Source organism: Limanda limanda, chromosome 23 (assembly GCF_963576545.1).
Source record: "Limanda limanda chromosome 23, fLimLim1.1, whole genome shotgun sequence".
In the NCBI taxonomy this organism is placed as follows: Eukaryota; Metazoa; Chordata; class Actinopteri; order Pleuronectiformes; family Pleuronectidae; genus Limanda; species Limanda limanda.
Window position 1 is genome coordinate 7,801,074 of NC_083658.1, and position 22,927 is coordinate 7,824,000.

At 44.2% G+C, this 22,927-nt stretch overlaps 1 protein-coding gene across 1 annotated transcript; it reads left to right on the top strand.

The window, feature by feature from the left end:
• Positions 1 to 356: 356 nt before the first annotated feature.
• On the top strand, positions 357 to 22,668 carry LOC132996838 (methyl-CpG-binding domain protein 5-like). Its single transcript, XM_061067198.1, has 10 exons — positions 357 to 426; positions 6,551 to 7,122; positions 8,460 to 8,562; positions 9,401 to 9,572; positions 9,876 to 12,272; positions 15,994 to 16,208; positions 16,297 to 17,430; positions 17,877 to 17,950; positions 18,863 to 18,938; positions 19,065 to 22,668. Exons 2-10 carry the CDS (start codon positions 7,010 to 7,012, stop codon positions 19,125 to 19,127), a joined length of 4,347 nt encoding a protein of 1,448 aa, XP_060923181.1. The 5' UTR covers positions 357 to 426; positions 6,551 to 7,009; the 3' UTR covers positions 19,128 to 22,668.
• The last annotated feature ends 259 nt before the right edge of the window (positions 22,669 to 22,927 follow it).

The window sequence follows — 22,927 nt, forward strand, 5'->3', positions numbered from 1 at the left end:
AAAAACGCATTGTAGGGTGAAGGAAACCATTTTTAGGATTATTGCAAACATCATGAGGATTAAATTATATTCAATTTCTCCCAATAGATCATTTTCACCTAAATCTCACACACTGGAGCTTTAAGAGTTTTCGCAGGAAATAAACAAAGATCGAATGTGCTTCACGTGTTTATACTGTTGTTTCGACTACCTAAACTTTAACTGTACAACGAAGTACATTCAGAGGACAGTACTTTCTCTGGAGGTACATGTTCATGTGGGGGGGCTGCGCAGGGGTCATGTGTCACCGAGCCCCCGGAGGAGAAACGTGCATCACCTCGCACCCATCTGCGGGCTTGCTCCTGCCCGGGCGCATGCGCAGTGCGGCTCTCCATCATTCCCAATCTCCCAGTGTAGGAGAACCAGCGGAGGCAGGAGAACTAATGGGTAGGCTTCTTCTTCTTCTTCGTCTTCTTCTTTCTCCCCGGGCTCACACACAACCCAGTCGCTCGCTCGCCGCTCGGCTCCAGCAGCGGGACGAGCTCGCCGGGACGCCCGGGTAAGGACGCACGGATCCCGGGTTGATTTGACGCAGACAGAAACGCTAGCGCCTGAAAAGCGTCTCTCGCTTCTGCCTCTTCTTCTTCGCTCCCCCCCTCTCTCTCCCTCCCTCTCTCACCCTCTCTCTCGCTCCCTGCGAACGCAACGGGTTTGCACGGCTACTGCTAGCTAGCATGCTAAGCTAACCCGTGCTAACTCGGCCCCGGCCCTGGCCTCTCCTGGCCCCCTTGGCTCCGAGCCCCTGCGCGGGGCCTGGACGCTTTTCACTTCGACAATTCGAGCACGGAACCGGGACCGCGGGGCCCTGGACGTGCGCAGCCCCAATTGAACTCCCGAAATGTCGCTAGCGTAGCCGAGCTCTCCCCTCCTCCTATTCATTATCGTTACAACAAGCTAGCTGGCTAACTAGCTAGCTAGCTGGCTGGCTAACGGGAGCTAGACAGCTGACGCTTGGCATGCTAACCCCCCAGCTATTTCGGATGCTCTGTCCAATGCATCAAAAAGCCCAGTGAGACAGGACCCACGTCGCTTGTTGACACGGTCCCTTCCCCACCCGGAGACCCGCAGGCGAGGGGGCTCGAGGTGCACGTCTCCCCCGGTATTCCACCGATCAGCCCCGTGCGCCACACGGTTGTTGCCAAAAGCCTTAATGAACCAGTACTTGGCACAGTTGATGGGCAGCCTCGGCTAATGGTCACCAAGCTAATTAGCCCATCATCCCAGCTCTCAGGCACCTATGGTCGCACTGGTTGTGTGCACAGTCGCTGGTTGTCATGCTCTCCAGCTTTGGTGGTGGTGGTGGTGGGGGGGAGGGAGTCGTGTCCTGTGGCCTCTTCCTCGCCAACTTGTACGGCTGTCAACTTTGAAGGCTGCTGCAGGACATTAGGGCTAATTTACCCTTTGAGCTAGCCCAGGCTGTAGCATAGGGTTACAGCAAGATGGGAAGGCTAGGTTGAGAATCAGTGGCTTTAGTGGAGCTAGTTGCTAAAGGAGCAATAGTACATGCCTTGAGTGTTTTAGCTATACGTGTATTCCCCTTTTTTGATCATGCTCCACAGACTGTACATGCCCTGTGCAGGCATTGCTACCCGTACTTAACCCCTGCTTTATATGACAGCATATGACAGACCCTCCTCACAAAGCACTAAATGCATTGCCAAGGGTCTGATCACAGGTATACAGCTCTAAACGCAGATTCAAATGCATAGAAATGCACTAGGATTCATGCTCAGAATTGGTTCAGGGACAGTTGTGGCTGTGAACTTTTCACTTTGTGCATCATACATGGAATGAGATCCCAAACACTGGTGACGATAACAGCTTTACTTTATCTGTGTGGCTGACACCTGAGATAATGTTTGATTCCTGGTGTCACCTGCCTGCTTCTCTCAGCTGTCTCTAAACTCAGGCTTTATATGGATACACATAATGTTTGCTGTGCGACAAATTGACCGGACATTAAATCACGTTAAGACCTGGTCTTCTCTGGTGCACGTTCGGGTTCAGCACGTTTTTTTTGTCTATTAAGGTCGTGGTGGGCTGAGATTACGTCTCCTTGATTTTTGCAGGCCTGACAAATACTGTCCCCTCACTGTTATTGTTTTTAATCAACGTTGTCTATTTGACACTGTAAAGAATTTAGGCTCACCATCCGTACAGGGCTAGGTGGAGAATTTACGACAATCCAAATTGTGTTACGCTTCAGTTGTGTCCCTTTTGCAGTGGCTGTTTTCTGATCTGCGTCACGAGTCGATGGTTAAAGTTTACCAGCCGCTGCAACAGCTGGTTGATAAAAGCTCAGTTTGTTGTCGTGGACGTTGAGGTGAATTTTGGGTTTACAGACAATGTGAATACCAGACTTTCAGCTCCCATGATCCCTCCCATGAAATAGCTGCTATGATGATTTTATTTCCCTGTAAAACATGCAAAACAATATCCCTGTGTGAACCACTTTAATAATACTAGGTCATAAATGAACAAACTACTACTTAACCATGAGATGAAAATGCACACAAGCTTCTTAGTCTGATCATATTCTTTAATATTTGGACATAGATTTTGGATGGAACACTTTCATTTACATAAGCTGCCATCCTTAATGGACTGCAAACTCAGTTACTCAAGAACCTTTGGCTGTGTCTCCCACTTGCCATTTTGATGTGATTTCTTTTTTGTTTTTTTATCCTTTTTTCCCCCCTTTCTTAGACTGCATTGCTGTAACTCTCCAGTGCCTGTATTTATGACCTCTTCTGCATTATCTTTCTTTACTGCGAGTCCTTTGCCTCTCACGCACTGCTTGTATGAAGTTTGCAGCTGGATTGTGTTGCTTTACCTCAACACATGTGCCAGAAACAGTTTCTTCTCCTCCAAAATATGTTTGTAGCAGTGCTGCATCTTTTTCCTCTATGAGGAAGGTGCAAAATCATTTAGCTTTTTCTTGATTGGTTCAACTTTCACCTTATCAAATAAATCAGATTTACCGTCACAGGCCCCGGAAGATATATGAAGCTCACTCCGTTTTTGTAGTCGTGTCTCAGATTCACAGACATCAGAGACTGCAGTGACGTTTCCACATTTCTCTCCTTTGTCATTTGGTTAAAGTCATTTCTCCTTTACCTCGATTGTGATGGAGGGCAGAATTAGTGCAGCAGTGTAGATTATATTCACGATGCATTTCTGATCTATTTCTATATATTGTTTTTTTCCCTTATTGATGCAGCTGATCTGGAACAATTGCTGATGAAATATTATCATAGTACAACCATTGCCTCTATCACAGGTATCTGGCTTTTGCACCAACATTCTACAGAAGGACTTAAATGGTGTTTTTCTGCACAATAATTGTTATAATAATTTTAGCAGTGATTGCACACAGTATCCCCAAACTGCTGTTTTGCCATCCAGGTATACATCCTTAAATGAGATTTTTTCTTGTAGAGTTAGTAATTTAGATGATATGTTGCTTTCACTTTGAGGATAATTGGATCATAGCCTCCTATAAATATTCAAATGTTTATTGTTTTCAACCTGCCCCTGCCACATAAGCATTGCTCTATGGAACAGCAGAATAATCTGCAGCGGAGCTCTGCATGTAACTTGTTTAGTTCTGCGTCACACATTTTACAAGAACAGGATGTCGGTTAATCAAGTTCCATATTTCTGCCAAAAAAGAAATCAGCTTTTATAAGGATAACAAATATTTTGTATGGCATTCAATGTCCTCTGTGCCAATGAAGCTGACATATATCAGTTTCTGAAATGTATGAATCCGACAAATGTGTACAAGCCATAGATGCAGCACCCAGTGGCTTTTTTTGTATTGTTAAGTTCAGTTTTATTGATATTAACCTTAAAGAATACACATGGATTTCATTTGAAGAAAGACCTTCCTTGTGCCGTTTTGATTTGTTGTTCAATGTTTGAGTTCATGCATCGTTGGCACCCGTGCTCACGCATTTATCATATGTGCTCAGGCCATGTTGGGCTTTAATAGTGTTTTTCATTCACTTTGCCATATGGAGCAATGGTGCTTTGCACATATATTTACATAAGGATTGCTTGTATTTCAGCTTACAAATCCCAGTTCATATGTCCTGCTTGTAGCTTGTCCTTTGCCGATGTAGCCCCAACATGTAGTTGACGGTGGTGGACATGAACTATGACCTCAACTATGTGCATGGGTAAAGCTCTGTCGTTAGAAAACCTTAGCGTGTCACTCTTAAAAATAAATATCCCTGTTAACCGTTTTCGGGGCAGAAATATTTTAATTCAGTTTTCTTATGAATCCACAATGTCCTGAGGTTGACCACCTCTCTGCTGCTCTCTTGTCTTTTCTTGATGCTGTCAACAATAAAGGAAAAGAGGCCAAAAGAGTAATTTTCAAAAAGGAAATATCTGTTCACAGTAAAAGGTTTGAGATTAGAAAGTACTGTCAGTAATTTGCACATGGCAATTGTTGAGCTATGAGTCAGAGAATGTGCAGGGAAAGATGGGCAGAAAAATGGTTCAGTTTTTACTCCTTTTATTATATGAGGGAGTGCTGGGTTTGCCGGAGCTCAACACCTATGTAATTCTTCAACAAAATGATGGTCGATCTGAATTTCATCGATATCATTATTGATCTGATCTGTCCATTGGTCTTGCTCTATCACTCCTGATCCAACCAAATCGAAAAGACAAAATACTGAAAACTACCCTTAAAGATGGAGGTGAAATATTTTTCCCTGCCACGAACACCAACGCTGCACTAAGCACTTGGAAAATAACTTGTTTTTACCTCCGGAGAGAATACAACAATTGGAATTATGTTTTCTGTAACCTCTGCATTTTCCAAACATGCATTTGTTGGAAATTAGATTTTAACGATGAGGCCGTTGCTCTGATAGGACGCAGCATGCCTCTCCTGAGGTGATGAGGTGCCACTGTTGCCGCTGCGTATCTCCAGATAAACAGTAGACATTAAACTGCTGCTTCATTCTAACCGTGCCACAGCCTTGCCCTCCTCGCCTCTTCTCGTCTGGGGTGGTGTCGCTGGGGTTGGTCTCAGCCACTCACAGGACAGTTATGAGTCAGCAGCAGAGAGGAGGCTTTACATGACGCTCCATCTCTCGCAGACTGGATTCAGCCTGGTTTACCTGGTTTCTACTAGTGTTATCTTTTCTAAATGTATGTATTTGGATTTATTTGTACATTTCCCATTCAGCCAGACTGGTATATCGATTTTTGGGGTCTGATACTGAGAGTTTTGGTCAGAAATAAAGATTGATGCTATTTTCTTTTCACTCAGCGCAGTTACACAGCAAAAGCTCTAACTTGATATTTGAGAATCTAGTTTACTCAAATCGCATTAATAACATTTCAATTGCGATTTAGGGACTAATTACCAGACAAATGTGATACTGACACTAATATGAGCAATAGTAATTAACCATCAAACCTAAACCACGGAGACTCCACAGTGCTGAAGGGGTTGTAGGTTTTTAATCACACATTTTGTTAGTGCACTGTGACATTCATTAACCCTGCCTTCGCTCATTTCGCCCCCTATGGGAGCTGTGCTGCAGCGGCAGAAGCCATAGAAGTAAAAAGGTAAACAACACAGTGAAAGTAAAGTTAACTACATCTCGGTACTTCCACTTTATTATCCAGTGAATGTTGATTGAATGTTTCCACTGAATCTGACTGCTGACAGAATACAGTGAGGCAGAGAACTTGTCCTTTTTAAGTTATATAGGATAATGTCGTTTTTGTTTACTGAAACATTCAGCTATCGCTCACTGAAACCATTTTGATTTAAGGTAACACAAGGTCAGGTTTCGACGTAGCACTTAAACCGGATTATCTGTCTATAATGACATTGATGAAAAGATTGGCCAATGATACCTGATCTGTGTAATCAGTTTATTATTGGGGCATGTACTGGGCTAGTGGATAAATCTGTATCATAATACAACTGTCAGATAAGTCTCTGCAGGATGAAATACGTGATGTGCATGATTGTTTCATTTTAACAGGCCGAGTTTGGTTGTTTTTACATTTATGTATTTGAAATCTGGAAGAAAAAATCACATTATTATTTCATGATCGATTAATCTGCCTGTGGTTTTATTCTTCGCCGCTCTGCTCATCACTATGTTGGTAATAATTGAATCCTTTTTCCTCACCACACAATTTAAACTGGTGAAAACATCAGCAGCTGAAATAATAGATTGAGTTTTTGTTAGACAATGTTTTTGTGTCTTTGAATCCTTCTTTAATGTAAGATGTCTGGTATCTGTCATTGTAGTGAAATAATTAAATACAACTTTTTTTTAACGATTTGCATTTTTCCTTTCAGCAGGGCGATGTAAATAATTGGATTTTAATGAAAACACTAATGTCAGAAATTGAAGGGGCTTTTGTACAATTTATGTCTTTATGTTCTCAGAGCAGATTAAATTATCGATTTAGGCTCTTGCTCAGAAAATTGATGGCATTGACCATTAATTGCTCTTCTGTTCTGCCCTCACAGGAACCATGGGGATACCACTGCCCAACTGCGCTTGGGAGCCGATATGTTGAACATATTTTACTTGTCCGACTGAGGGACGGATTTCTAGGCGTCCGAAGACAAATGATAAAAAAACTAGTAAAGCACAGTGCGCTCCAACTCCCGATCCTCACCTCTTCAGCTGGATGGCTCTGAATGACAAGAGGCAGTAATGGAAGTCCATGGGCAGTTCAGCTCTGTAGCCATGAAGCAGCTCAAAGGGTAGGGTCTGCCGTGAGCTCGCCTCACCCTACCCGACCACCCGCTCATCCACCACCCCATCAGAGTCCCACATTAAAGCATAATCCTGCAGCCCTACCCATCTCCTCCACCCACCCGCCACCATCGCTTTGGAAGACGAACATGACGAGCATTGCGAAGACGCTGGTTGATGTCTGATTTATGTACCTTTGAGGTGTTGAGCATAAATCCAGTGGAGCAATGAATGGCGGAAAGGACTGTGAGGCAGGAGATGAGAGGCAGGCCGCCCCTGTCCAGGTCCCCATTGGCTGGCAGCGCAAGGCAGAGCGTGGCAGAGGGGTCTTATACTTAAGGTAAGAACTTCATAGATTGATCATTTCAAAAAATAATCTTTGCAGGTTTCATTTCTGTTTAAATTGTTGATATTCTTGAAATTTGACAAAGAAAAGCCACATGATTTAAGTACGTACATTACTTTGCATTGTTGTGATGTGCTCTGACTTTATTTACAATATTATTTAACAGAAAAGAAGCAAATTGACACATCTGTGAAGCCAGAACCAGAGATTGATCCACATTTTGGCACAATAAAGGAGTTAAACCTTCTATTATCGCCTCTGTTTCATCTCCAGTGTAGCCAGAAATAAATGAATACAATAGTACAAAAATAATAAATCTGCTTTTGTTGTCGATTCTTTAAAAACCAGAGCACCAACAGGTTTGTTCACCTTCTCCACACAGATGGTTCCTCTTAATGGATCACCTCTGCAGGGTATCAACACAAACGTGGTGTTTTTGGTGTTTCTTTGATGTAATGATGTGGCTCACTGTGAGGACTCATGGTTATTCTCCTTACTGCCCTGCTGAAGCTGCAGTGGAGATCTAGTTTCACACAGCAGCATCTTCCAGGTTTAGAAAAGTATTTTTCTATTATACAATTATTCTAGAATATAATCAACTTTGGTAGGTTACTGTTGTAGCAGGTGAAGTGCTGCTCACGTTTTCACAGGAATTTATTTTCCCATCTCCCCCTTAATAAATAAATAAAGTCACTCGGTCAGAAAATCCACTCAGCTGGTGCATCAGGGACTTTGTCTGAGTTTGATGTGGACCTAAAGTCGTCCTTCCTGGCACATGAACACCAGCGCGTGTATTTACCAGCCACAATGATCTAAAGCACTCGGCTGGTGTCAGGTTTATTTTGGGTGTTGGAAAGAATCCTGCCTACTTCTGTGACCGTAGCCTGGTACTGTCACAGCACACTTTGTATTGCTCATATTCACAACATTCTAAAATATCCATTTGCTGCACGTGTTCGATAGAAACAACCAATGGTACAGACTGTTCTTTCATCTGTGGCAGGTTTGAAATGTTCCACAGGAGGATTTTTTTTTAGGTCACAAAACATTCAATCTCTCCCAGTTTCATTCTCATAGGGCTAAAATATAAAAGCTAAATTTGTTATATTATATTACTATATGATTTCATGGTCGCAAGCCTGTAAAAGAAGCCTCAAGAAGCTTGTAACCCACCTTAAAAATAAATGTTGAATGGTTTAATTTGTTACAATGCAAATAATTGCTGAAACATACTATCTCACAGAAGGGTGTTTGTGCTCTGGAGCTACACCAGCTGAAGTCTGTCCTCGGCCTAATGCTGTTGTGTTTTGTTTTTTTGTGTGTGTGCGCAGTCCCAGTGGCTCGGTGCTGTCCAGCTTTGAGCAGGTGAAGACCTACCTGCTGACAGATGGAACCTGCAAATGTGGCCTGGAGTGCCCACTCATCCTTCACAAGGTAATCTATTTTTTGGGTTGGTTGATTTTCCAGCTTCCTGTCAACTTGGCTCTCCAGAATATAACATAATTAATAAGATAAAGGTGGAAGTCACAATCTGCAAATTGAATTAAAAGATTGTCGTCCAAAAATTGGAGCTAAGCAAGGTCCCCAAACAGATTAAAAACTTTTTACAACAGGTTTCTTTCTTCAGCTGTTTTAAAAGTGCAATAGCAGATGACGTCAAACAGGATTTTGGTTTAGTTCAGGGGATCGTATGTTGGATCTGGTCCATGCTCTTTTAGGTATGCCTGAATAGTTTGTCTTGGAGGAAAAGTGAAGGTCAGTGAAGACATAGCTTGCAGAGGTTTCGACAATTTTTATTACAAAATGAAGATTCAAAAAAATGAAAGAAATGTTCCATGAGCCTTGTACAGATTTAAACTTTTCAACCTTGACATATTTTATTTTTCCAGCTACTTCACCATGTGTTATATTTGGCATTTATGAACATAGGTAGTAAGGATAGAAGGAGATAGAGGGAGGAATGAGGAAGAAGTTAGTCCGTGAGGAGGAATTCTCGTGACTAGTCAAACCAAAGTGCACACAACTTCTGACAGGCTACTCTTAAAATTAGGCTTTAGTTTGTGTTGAAACAATACATTTTAATAACTAAACCAGCCCCCCCCCCCCCCCCTATCCTGGATCCACAGCATTCCTGAAGGTCTTCAGATTAGTCTCCAACCACTGATAAAAAGCTTACTATAATTGTTAAATTCATGATCATTTCACTCGAATAAAGAATTCAGTCAAATTGACATGTATCTAAAAAGCACAAATATTTCCTTTTGTTACTCAGGTGTTCAGCTTCGACCCAGGGGCGGCTGTCAAGCAGAGGACAGCGGAGGACGTGAGAGCAGATGACGATGTCACCAAACTCTGCATTCACAAGAGGAAGCTTTTGGCCGTGGCCACGCTGCACAAGAGCATGGTGACGCACCCACCTCTGGCACTGACCAGTCCAGGAAGAGGTACGAGTACCTATAAATACATTTATTACAAATCGGCTGAGCTCAATACACAAATTCAGTTTGTCGGTGGCCCTCAGACACGCAAAGTAAAACATGCTGAGGTAAGTCAGGTGGCTGGTGCTCCTATCTACAACATTGTATGTGCTTCTTCTGTAAAGAAACACAGTAATCAACCAGTTCTAGAGATTAAGTACTTTAGTGTAGTAGTCCCAGCCCTTGTAGCTACTGTAGTTAATGACTTTACTGTCCTGCCAAATATTTTGTCCGATGTGTTAAGTCAAATGTGCTTTGTTTTGCCTCAAGGTACATCACATGTGGTTGCCGCGCATTCCACGACTCAACGAGCAATAAGAAATAAACCCCACGACGGCCTGTCCAATGCTGTTGGCCCTGACTGCAAGAGTCATTTCAAGATGATGATGGCAGTAGGACAACAGCAGCACAGGCTGTATTCACCCCAGGAGATGGGTGGAGCCCAGCACCCGGAGCTCTACTCTGGGTACCCCAGGCCACAGAGGCTGGGCAGTGGGGAGCCATGCCCCAAGTCCCCATACAGGGCTGGGTACGGAGGTATGCTGAGCCCACCTCCCTCCAGTGCAAAGCTATATGGAGATGGATCACAGTCTCCAAGTGCGGACATTCTGGGCAGTCCTGAGGGCTTTCCAAGGAACAATCCTTGTGGTTTTCCAGGAGCTGGCAGTCCCGGCTCAGCCTCCATCCATGGGAATACTAGGACGCCTCTTTCCCCACCCAGTGTGATGCTCCATGGCTCCCCTGCGAGCCAGCCATCCTGCGCCATGACAGGGAGGACTAGCACGCCCCTCTCCCCAACGGCCACTGCCAAAAGCCCTGTCATGAACATGAACGTGCCACGGGGCAACTTCCCCCCGGGTATGGATATGTCCCGTGTGGCTTTTCACCATAAAACACAGCCGCCTGTGCATACGGTGCCACCCACCCCATCCATACCACCATCCTGTGCCCTTCAAAAAAGGCAGTTGACTTCCGAAAAAGACCCCTTAGGCATCTTAGACCCTATTCCCAGAAAACAAGTCAACCAGCCTCCCACCAACGTCCAAAACCCCTCAAACTTCCAGCCTAACATCCACTCTCAGGTACCAATGATGAATGTAAACATACCCCCTCCTACCATTGTTCCCTTGCCAAGCAACTTACCTTTACCAACAGCAAAGCCTGGGCCTGTAGGGCATGGTGGCCATGGTCAGAGGATTCAACAGGGTGGTCCAGCTTCCTCCATGTCCCCCTCCCCTGTCACTTCCCCTGTCCACATGACTGGGCCTGCCATTGCGAGAATGGAGGCCTCTCCTCATCGCTCACGCTCATCCTCCACCTCGTCTGATCATGGAAGCTTTGCAATGCCCTCTGGGCACCAGGCCCCATGTGGCACCATGAAGATCCCTCCTCGTTCCCCCAGGTCCGCTATGGGATCGCCCAGACCGGCCATGCCCTCCAGCCCCTCCACCAACAAAACAGACCCACTCCACCAGTACAAAGACTCCCAGCTGTTGCCCGGGATGGTAAACTCTATTGGAACCCAGCAGCATGGTAACCCCATGTATTCACCCACCTCTTCCTCCTCATCATCCTCCTCTCTGGCAACCCCTAGCGCTTCCCAGAAGGGCCACCCAGGTCTCCTGGGGATGCCCCTCAACCAGCTCCTCAACCCACAGAACGCCACTTCCTTCCCCGCCAGCAGTCTCTTGTCAGCTGCAGCCAAAGCACAGCTAGCAAATCAAAACAAACTCAGCGCAACTGGCAACAGCACTACTGGCATGGCTGGTGGTGGAGTTGGTATCGCAGTCATGGGGGCGGGTGGTGGAGGGAGTGGTGGGCACCCTGGCTCTATAACCGGCCCTCGAGGCATGGAGGGACACAGCACTTTAAATCCCATGCTCCCGCCAAACTCCGCCATGCTGCTCAATACTCCTGAGGGTCAGAGTGGTCGGGCAGCTCTCAGAGACAAACTCATGGCCCAACAGAGGGACCCCATGCGCAAACGGAAGCAGTCGTCCGGTGGTGCTGCTGTAACCCACGATAACAGTAACAACATGGTCTACAACATGCTTAATAAATCAGGCATGGGTGGACCCCACATGCCAGGGCCCAGTGCAACTGAGCAGCTGCGAAAAGTGGGCCGACTTGGGAACCTTCCCCCAAACGCCTCCATGGCCCAGCTTCTCCAGTCCATGAGCTCCCAGAGCTCCCATAACTTGACTGGGAGTAGCCATCGTCTAGGTCTTAGCCCTGGTCCAGGGCAGGGTCCTCAAGGAGCTCCACAGCTGCACTACAACGACAGCATGGGAATGGTCCCTGGTGGCCCTCAGCATAATCTGCATGCTCAGCAGAGGCTGCAGGGTCCAGGAGATGTAATGCAGCACTGCCGGAACATGGACTCCTCTGGAGGCCATCTGGGCACACGTCCAGGCCAGTTCCCTGACATAATGGCCCAAATGCAGGCCTCCTCCATGAGTAACTGTAGGCCAATGGGGCCAGGTGGTGGACCAGTGGGCCCTGATGGCATGCCCCTTGGACGCATCAACACCAATCCCCCGCCACTATCCCATCCTAGCCCTCATCCTTCACAGCAGAACCTCCTTCACAGTATGGGGCGGACTAACATGGTCGTGATGCAACATGGAGGGGGTGATGGAGGCTGTCCACAAAGCATTTCTGATTCAGGTGAGATGTCAGCACTACAGCACATCAGGTCTGCTGGTAGTGCTTAAATACTATCACTAATATCATCATCATGCTACAGATTTTCATTTTTAAATGGCAACAAAATGTATTCCTGTGCCAGTTTCAGAGTCAGATTTGTTCATTGACTGTGCATTTCCCCTCCCATCTCAGTGATAAGCTACTGGTGAAGATGTGGTTTCTACGGTAATGAGTAAGCCAGAACCAAACGATTTAGGTGATGGGCCCCAAGCCTGGACAGTGTAGCTGTAGCTCAAGCATCTTTGAGCTAATGAGCAGGCCCTTCATCTTTGGAAGCTCAGCTAATTGTCAGTCAACCCGTGTTTCTCTTTGTTTTATTTGTATACTGGCATGAGTCAATGGTGTTAGAAGATGGGAATGGGATCTGCATCATGCTTTAAGGGAAGCAGCCCAGATAGGGTGTTCTTTAGAGCTTCTCCCTGCTAGCTCGTCGCTATAGTAACGATGGACCCTGAATAGAGACCGGAGTGAAGCCTTTGATGAGGGTTTTGGCCTGTGTGTGTGTGTGTTTGAATGACTGTGTGTACATGTCTGCCATTACTTGTGTACTACAGTGTATGTGCCCTTCTCTTCATTTGTGTGCATATTAATTACTTTGTGTGACTGTAAGTGTGTGAGAGTGTGTGTAGGCACATTCATGTTTGCATTTGTTTTGAAAGCACTGAAAAGACCTAGATCTTATTTTTCTCCCCCGCCTCCCCTGCTTGCGGACCGGGCAATGGGTTTATGTATTCAACATGCATCTGTGTGTCCTCATATGGTTTATAATGGAGATATCACCAAGGTCTGCTGCAGGCCACCTGTTCTTATCACCAGGTGCCTTCTGTATTTCTCCTAAGTCCAGTCATTGAAATTCAGGTGGTCCAGTGTGGGTCAGGGGGTAGAGCCAATGAGGAAAAATCATTACAAATTGTTTTCTACGTTAATATATATTTGATATCCTCAACACTCAGTTCCATCAGCAGGACCATATCCTTGTTTCTGAGTCTGCAAACGTGGTCTAAAATCAAAGAAAAATGCCCTATTTTGGACTTAAGTTTAAAACATAAAATAAATGGTTGGTTAAAATGTATATATTGTAGTTATGTTTTCATGCCATTTGAAATAACATTTGTACCCAAATGTTCTCTCTTAATTGATTAAATCCCGAAATGTGAGACTAGGTCCACAAGAAAAGAACGTATGCAAGTTATTTGTACGTTTATTTTTAAAATTAAATCAAGTAAATTTAAACTAAACCATAGGGGGATAAATATGCGTCATGCCACTGACCCAAATACAGCCATGGCAATGTTATAATTTCTCATAACTGAGCCAACATACAGGAACAACACCAGGAGGAAGTGAGGCAACCTGTGGCATCCTCCTGTTGCTTGTGTTGTCAATTTTATTTTTCCCTTTTATGTGGTTGCTAATCTCTTCCTCTGGTGTTTTTCTACAAATATCCGGTGTTTAATCCTTTTGGAGCCGTCTACCTTGTCACCGCCAACTCGCATCATCGGCTTGTTCGGGGAATTAACAACCATGTGTATTATGTTGATAATCAGTTAATTGTTTTAGCCACATATTAAGCCTCCCGACAACAATGAAAACTGACCACCTGCCTGCTTTTCATACATTATAGCTTCATACTTTTTTGGGATGTTTACGCTCCTGTGCTTAGTTGCTATTGTTAGGAATCCTGTTTTTATGTTTGCATTAAGGATTCTTCCTAATGTCCTTAAACCTGCACTTTTCTAGTTTTCTTTTGCTTCGCCACCATGTATGGTACATTAACACTTATACTGATGGTTAAATGTGCTAATTCATGAACAGCTTTGTGTGATAACTATCATAAAGACGAACAGGGGACCATTTTAGTAAAACATTTCTCTGCAGTGCATAAAGTCGTCTAAAACCTGCAAGGCTTTGCTGTTTGCCAGAGACTATTCAGACCCTCCCAATATGACCAGTACAGCAAATGAACCCAATTCAGTGCAGTCATTCAGCTTACCAGAATGGTGACACGATCCCATAAGCATTAAGCTCTTAGAGGCTCTGGGGATAAAAGACTATTTTGTCACCAAATGGCAGATGTTATGCTGCAGAGTAACTCTGTGCGTTGTCCCCTACTTGAAACTAATTTGAATGACATGTCAGGGATCTTAAGAGCATTGAAAGCTCTTTGAAAGTGGCCTTGTCAGTGGCTTCTTAGCATTAGCCTCATACCATCTGTTTCTAGAAAGCTAGCAAGCTTTGAACACCCCCACCTCCACTCTTGCCATCAACAAATACTCCAAAGTTCATTGTAACCCCCCACCCAGACGCCCTGCCACCCAGCTGACTGCCCCCCATCCCCCAGCAGGCAAAAATCACACCACCCGACCCTCGTAACCCCCCCTTGTCCCACCCACCCGACTCCCCCTACAAGCTTCCTGGCAGTGGCCAGAACCACCAATCATCACTTGGTTCCCATGGCAACCTCCCTTGGCAACAGCCGTCACTATATCATAGCAGTAGTGGAGGATGTAGGGAGAAAGGGGGAGGGGGCTGGCCGAGTCATGGCTCTCAGCGTTGGAGAGGAGAGAGAGAGATAGAGAGAGGGAGAGAGGGGAAGAAAGACAAGAGGTGAAAAAAAAATGGAGAACACACACAGCTGCCCTTCAGCTACCTAGCATCGCACCAGCTGCTCCAGTCACTGCTCCCTCACACACACACACACACACACACACACACACACACACACACACACACACACACACACACACACACACACACACACACACACACACACACAGAGCATTAGGCCTCTGAGATTTTGTATCTGCGTCGGCTTTGTCTGCATAACATTGCTGCTGGGCTTTCTCATTCATTGATACATTTGTGGCCTTGATGAATTCCCTTCATGTTCTGTCCTTGTGTGCTCTGCCAACAGGTCTGTGCTCCACATCTAGCAGCTGTGTGTCTGCTAGTTTGGGCTGCAACAGATTGTTAATGTGCAACTTTTTTTGTTTTATTGCGAATGTGTCTGTTGAGAGGAACTCACTCAGCCTTGCTGTTCATGTTCTGGTGAGCGCAGTGAATCTGGAAAGGTATACATTTTAACAAACTGCTCAGCAGACAGAGCAGTGGTATATCCCGGACGACAGCTTTTTAAAACCTGTTTGAAAACATTTTTCTTGTAATTCTGTATTACTATAAAGTGCACTGATCGCAAAAGACTAGGTGGAAATGCAGTTGATGATGCACAATCTGCTCTTATTGTGCACTGATGTGTTATGATAAAATAATTAAATAATTCTAAGTTAGTTCGACAACCACAAAAAAGGGATGGTCTCATTGCTGTCCTATTTCATTTATGTACTAAAATATGTATTTTTTGGTATGAATTGAAAATCTATTCTTTCAGGGACTTTGTGACTCAGCAAATTTGAACTCTAGGTGATGTTTTCCATTAATGAGTTTATTTTTTCGAGAAAGCTGTGAAGCGCAAACCTAATACCAAGAGTGTCAGTTTTTCTTAAATGTGAGCTATGTGAAAACAACACAATTTAAAGAAATGCCCAATATACTGATCATTATGTCCGACTCGGTAGTTCCAGTTCAGATGTTTCTTTACTGATTTCAGCTTTACTATTTTAAAGGTAGTAGAAAAAGGCTGCATTGACAACCACTTGACTTCTTTGTCCTCTTGGTTTTGCAGGAAACCCATCATCCCTTGGCTGTGGTGTGGGAGGCCTGCCACCACATGTGAACAGAGGTCAGATGTACCAGCAGCAGGTCCACCAGGGCATGCAGCAGGTGGTGGCCTCCCACCCGGCCTACCAGGGCCAGCAGCACTTTTCTGACAACACACCCTACACAGACGGCAACATGGTCAACGCTGGCTCCATGGCCTGCCTCTACCAGAACTACCAGGTGGGATGAGTTGCCAGTGGCATTTCAGATGGCATTTCAGATTCTTAAAACATTTTCATCATGTGTGACCTTGTTGTTGTGTCCACAGCAGGGGATGTTGCAGCACCCACAGTTCGGGGAGGGGCAGCAGCCCCAGGGAGAGGGGCTTCCAGGTCCACCCAGCTCTGACAGGGGGCCCGGCGGGGGCCCAGAGTCGGTGGACGCCATCTACAGAGCTGTGGTCGACGCCGCCAGCAAGGGCATGCATGTTACGATAACAACCACAGTGAGCGGGACCACGCAGGCGAGTCCGGTGCCTGCCCTCAGCGCCATGAGTGCCTTCACTGCTTCTATAGGGGAACCTGTCAACCTACCCCAAGCAGTCAGTGCAGTCCTGCATGGGCACCAGGAGGGGGAGCAGCTACCCCTGCACACCAGGCCGAGGCAGGTGAGGCCAGGACGGGGTCAGAAGAACATGGATGCTGGGAAGATGACTCCAGAATGTACTCCGGAGGCCAATGATTACTTCCGTTCTCCTGGCCGTGGTACTCCCAGGGGGCAGTGGGACGGGGAGACACAGCACGGGGGAGGGTTTGACACGCACAGCAACAACAGCAGCTGGGGCGGCGAGGAATTTCTAGAGTGTTCAACCCAAGTTAGGAGTAGTCCGTGCATGGAGCGACCCGCCAGTTTGGCTCCCGCTCCTCTCTGCCCCACTGACGGCTCCCATGATCATGGCCTGGCCATGGCCCACGAAAAGGCCTTTCCTGATGATGGATATCGCTTTAATAACTGCAGCCGGACTCCTGTAAACTACAAGGAGCGTCTCGAGCAGACAGTGGAACGCTGCATCCATATCAACGGTGCCACCCCCCATTTCAACACCCGCGGTTATGGTGATGTCCTAGGTCCCCCACGACAAGAGCTGACGGGCGATGACCAGTCGCCCAGCTCCTCCACGAGCCTGGAGGGTCCCCTGGCCACAGCCAAAGACTACAGCCACTACAACGGCCACTTCAACGGTATGGCACCCAGTCCCTCGGACACAAAGAGTCTGAGCAGTGAGGAAGACCTGCGGCAGCCAGACTCTCCCTCCTCAGATCTGCTTCACTACCGATCCAGGACCTTCAACATGGGGGAGCTGGTCTGGGGACAGCTGAAGGGCTTCCCGCCCTGGACTGCCAAGCTGGCCGGGGACGAACAAGTGCACAGCGCTGCTATGCAGCTGCGGGAGCAGGCGAAGGTGAGAAATCAGTCTGGGACCACCTGCCATCATTTTACTAGCCAACTTGACATTTTTTACTAAATAAGTTTGTAGATTGACGACAGATTTCAGTGACTGCACCAACTCACCAGCCAGCAATGTTCCCTCTATAGAAACATTACAAGTTTTGTAGATTCTTGGATTACCATGTGTGATGCTTGTTTTCAAGTCAAAATGAGTGATTTTGACTTGATTGCAACTTTGAAAAGTCAGAAGGAAGCAAGACATTTTGTTCCCTGGCTATGGCAGCAGATGGATTCCAAAATGCTCCAAACTCACCATTTTACAGCCAAATCCGAATTTTGCCAAATTTACTAGTACACATGACAAACTGAAATACTACTGTCCAAATTCTGGAAGGGAATTCTCTGTCTCCTGTTTAACAACCTTGAATGTACTGTAATATCTTTCTGTCGTCCATACAGGTAGAGCCAGAGAAGCTAAAAACACTAACTCACGACTTGGAGGCACTTGACCGAGCCGCTAAACGAGGCCTGAAGTAAGTAAATCTGTTGTTATGAAATTATATTGTCCTGGGATCCATAATGCAATAATCCAGGATCAGCTTTAATACCAGCTCCAACACAATGAATGTCCACTCTAGAACAGGGCTTTTTAAACTGTAAATCCCACAATAAAGTGTAGATATATGAATAATACACGATATTAACTCCTGATTTTTAATGTAGGTTGGTATTATATGTCATAAACCAGTGAGCCAGGCACACTAACAAAGCATCCTAGAGCAGATAAACAGTGTTTCCTCTGTTTACATCATTACATGATTCCTTGGCCATTGCCAGTAGAGGAGTTTGTCTTTCTGTTCCTTTTTCCCAGTGAGTCATGTTCAACGTCACAGACGCACAGGAAACGGGCTCACTGACTTCGCTGTCTTGCCAGTGTTGCATCTTGAACGATGCAAAGAAAGAAAGGGCCATTGCTCTTTGTTCCCAGAATAACATGTACACAAATGTTCAAGGCTGTTTACGCCTGATAGCTCTATATACGTCATAATGTCTCGCCAGAAAAGGTTCAGCGTCAGAGCCTCCACTGCCAAAATACAGAAGAAGAAATGAGAGCATTCACATGGATGTCATGTTCCCATCACTGCTGATTACAGCCAGAGCTGATAAGAACCTGTCTAATGCAGAGTCCGCTGACCCAGGAGTAAATCCTGATTGTATCCATTCCCATTATAGACAAAAGCCAAAACAACATTAAGTGGGTGTTGGTGGGGATTCTGACTTTAGGCGCTTTACAGTCAGAAACCTGGTGTTTAAAGATGATGTCCTGAAACATAGTTTTGGTTCCTGCAGCAGCCAAAAGTCCTAAAGCAAAAAAACGCTTGCATTCCCTCTGTCTTGCATCAGTCCAAATGTTAATATTGTAAATTGTAAATGTTTTCCAGCAGACCGGGGAAACTGAATAATCACTTGGAAGCTGCTATCCACGAGGCCATGAGTGAGCTGGACAAGATGTCAGGCACGGTGAGTGTTTGCAACTTTCCACGATCCTCAAGATGGATGGATTAAAACAGATTTATCTCCATGTAGGATTGTTTTCCCTCCACCTCCCTGTCCGGCCTCCGCCATAACGTTTCTCTCCGTCTCCAGATCCCATCGCGGGATCGTCAGGTGAAGCTCCCGAAGCCCAAGAGGAGGAAAATATCCAGATAACATTGAATGAATGTGTCGGCCGGAGAACGTCCTCCAAGCCTTAGCAGACTTGTCCGTTCAGCCGTCACGTGATCTGAGCTCTCTAACAGGTGCTACACATGGACATGCAGTGGTACGTCGTTGCTCCATGACATGAACTAGAATTGTTGACTGACCACAGAAGGTGCTGGAAATTCCAATCACCGAAACAGTTTTACTGGTAGAAAGCAAAAAAAAAATGAAGAGGGAAAGAAATTGAGAAAAACATCAGAAACGATTGCAATTTGTCTACTGCTCACTGAATTAACTATTTTTTTCTAGTATAATATAGTAAAATAAACAAAAAAAAAGCTACAAGTATTACCTTACATATTTAAGAAAATAGACAGTCCAAATATTTCTGATACATTTTCAATATGTATATAGATAATCCTGAAATTTCATGCTATCAAGAAATGTATGTAAATATTGTACAATGTCATGTACAAGCGTACCTAATGCACATTTTATCTTTTATTGTACAAAAACAAAGCAGAAGAAGTGTACCAATGTCTTGGTTTCTATTCAGAAGTGCGGCTGCATACGGCCGCATGCATAGGATAATTAAGAATACAGCCTAAAGCTTTTATATGAGGAACTGTAAGACGTGCTGTTTTTTTTAATTTTAATTTCATTTTTGTTATTATTTCCCCCCTTTTTTGGAATAAGGGAACAGCAGTGGAACAGGCACGAGTATATGAGTTCTTTCCATTATTACACTTCACTCCAGTTGTGCTCATTTGTACTGATAAGATTTAAAAACACAGAATGAACTTTACCAGCAGAAAGTGTTCAGTGTTCGGGAAAGGACCCCCCCCCCCCCCCCAGTCGGATCATCGTTGGTAAATCTTCATCTGCTCGTTAACAGGAAAATCGTGATTTTGTGGTTTAATGAATTAATAAGAAAAGTCTGGTGGAGCGGGTGAATTGTTCTAGTTTCACCGGCAGACGAGAGAAAATTGGTTACCTGTCGTTTTGAGAAGGAAAAATCCACCGTCACACATTTATTACTGTATCAAGTGTCATTGACAATTAATAATCTCCCCCTCATTTTGATTATGAATGTAATCATACTCTTATTCCTGATTCACACATTCGAGGATTTGCAGTATTTGTATCAAATTTATATCATTGTGAATTACAAATTACATATAGACTCCAAATTAACACTATAGGTAGAGCTGTCGGTGGAGCTGTCCGTGGTCCTGAGTCCGTAGCCAGGGATTGTTTATGTTTATTTATCGCAAGTCATATATCGTCCTAGCGATATTAAACAACGTTTCTCGCATGTTTTCCTAATATCACGGCCTGTGTCGTTATTGCACTCAGGCCTACATGTGTAGATGCATTATATATATGAAGCATTTCTCCTTCAACTTAAATTTAAAGCCGGTACAAATTGTCTCTGTCTTCTTCTGAGATGATCTTAATCCTGAAATGCAACACGATCTCCTTTCTAACAGTGGATTTTTCCTTCTTTGAAAACCCAGAATCGCAGGCTGCGTTCATTCATTCGTTCCTTTGTGTCATTTGAATGTTGTGATTTACGTTTGTACAGTAATTTTAACATTTCTTTCCTCCCATGATTCTAGTCATGTTCGCCACGGCTATAGCTTTAGGTACAGTAACCAACCTCAGAGTCTAGATCATGAAAACGAACACTAACTCAAGAGCAGTGGAAGCATTTCTCACATTTAGGGGCCTTGTGTGTATTTTCTTTCTTTTTTCTTATTGTTGTAAATTATTTATGTACAGTACTTCATATTTATTTTAAGCTTTACAAATATGCTAGATGGCAATAATACTACCGAGAGTTGAGAACTCAAGCCTTATATGTGTATATGTATGTTTTTTGTGAAAATATCATGTATTCATAGTTCATTACAGAGGTTGTGTTCCCTTTTATTTAAGAAGCGAGCATTACAGTTAACACTTTTAAATCTTACAGCGAGGCTTTACCAGTTTTTGTTACAGATTGTTTTCATGGAAATTTCTCAGCTCAAGAGAAGACTATAATATTTATGAATATGCTCGTCTGAACGGCAGACGGGATTTTATGTTGGTAGTCAATGCAGTTGTGAACACTAACAAACTTATCAGAAGTTTCACGCCGAATCATAAAAGGTCAGCGACGCACAGTATCGGGATAAACACACAGACACACAAACACACACACTCCTCCAGATCAACTAATAACCTGAATTCACTACAGAATTACTAAGTGCAATATACCAGTCAATGGCAAAGAACAACCGTTCTAGTAACACTGCATCTCTGATTTTCTTTAGTACGCACCTTCAAATACTTGGGCTGTACTTTTTCCTTTGACGTGTACTCTCTTTCTTTTGAAGGGGGGGGTGTTACATTATTAATCCTTTTCCGGCATCCTAACCTCAGACCCATGAAGTAGTAATTTATTTGTAGCTTTACCTTTACACATTAACTCACATTTTATTTTCAAATGTCCTGAAGTAATTCAGCATTATCAATATCCGACGCACACACCCTCCGAGATAAAAGTCCCATTTAAATACTTGAACCCTTCAGTAGGAATAAACTACATTTATCTCCAGAATCCCATGTTTGATCACCTTAAAATCGAATGGTACTCAAGATTCTTCTGCCTCTCACCAGCTCAAACATGACAACACTACTATTACTAAAAATATGCACAACTATTGGATTTGCTCACTGAATCGTACAACCAGTTGCAACAGGTCTTACTTTGTTCATGGGTTTTCACCTTTAAGTCCTTTGTGCTGTATTTTCAGATGAGATCTCACTTATTTGTAGACCGATCAGTTTGTGCACGCTAAGAAAACACGGACATTACAAATTTGTAGCTGCAAAGTCTAAAAACTTCCAAAAATATCAGTATTACTTGATAAATATCGGACTCAAATGTGCCGTTTGGCAACAAGAACCACGTGAGCTCTTTCGGTAAAGTTCATTCTGCCTCGCCCCCCCGCCTCCCGTTTTCTTTTTGTGCAATGACATGCAGGAGCCCAGTCTCGTGTTGGGAACCCATGTGTTCTGGATCTGTTATATCAGTTTCATGTTATTTGTGGTCAAGAGTTCAAAGCATTTATTTTTGTGTGTTTGGTGTGTGCCGTCTATTTTCTTTTCCTCACGCCTGTGATTGTGTGAGCGTGTTGAGGTGTGTGTGGGTTTTTTTTTCTGCTCTTTTGAATCTCCGTTCCCTCTCCCACCCTCTTTCCTAGTCAGTATTTTATTTTTTCAACTTGTAATTAAGTATATATTTTCTCACTAATATATACTTTACAGAAAATAGACTTGCGTGAAGTATGATGTGCACTTGATTGCTCTTGTTTATTTTGTTTTCTTTTTGCATTAATGTGGGCTAGGGATAGTTTGTCAGTCCATTATTTTGAGATTGTTTGGACTTTTTTTTTTTTAATGGTTTGATGTAAGCAGCATTTTTTTGTAAATATTGTGAAACATTACAGGTCATGCAGTGATGTAACATTTTGAACAATGTTGCACAGATGTTTAAGATATTAAAAACATGGTCACTCTTACTTGAATAATCTGGTGTCATGTGTTTTTACATCTCCTGTTTCCGGATTGTTCCCAGATTATTAACTTTTATTCGAGTTTAAAATGTGATGAATCATGTATCAAGCTCAAAGTGCCAGTGGTGCATTTAAAGGGAGTATTTCCTTGTTCAACACTGCCCTCTAGTGGGCAAATAGGATAGCACACATTTTATGTGGGCTAATGCAGGGTTGATTTCGTATCCTCTACCTAGGATTATAAGGTAA

What these genes read in the sequence shown, in the direction of transcription:
- LOC132996838 (XM_061067198.1), top strand. Translation starts at nt 7,010, where the DNA reads ATGAATGGCGGAAAGGACTGTGAGGCAGGAGATGAGAGGCAGGCCGCC. An exon ending in GCCCACTCATCCTTCACAAG is followed by an intron (nt 8,563 to 9,400) that starts GTAATCTATTTT and finishes TTTGTTACTCAG; the next exon opens with GTGTTCAGCTTCGACCCAGG. An exon ending in ACTGACCAGTCCAGGAAGAG is followed by an intron (nt 9,573 to 9,875) that starts GTACGAGTACCT and finishes TTTTGCCTCAAG; the next exon opens with GTACATCACATGTGGTTGCC.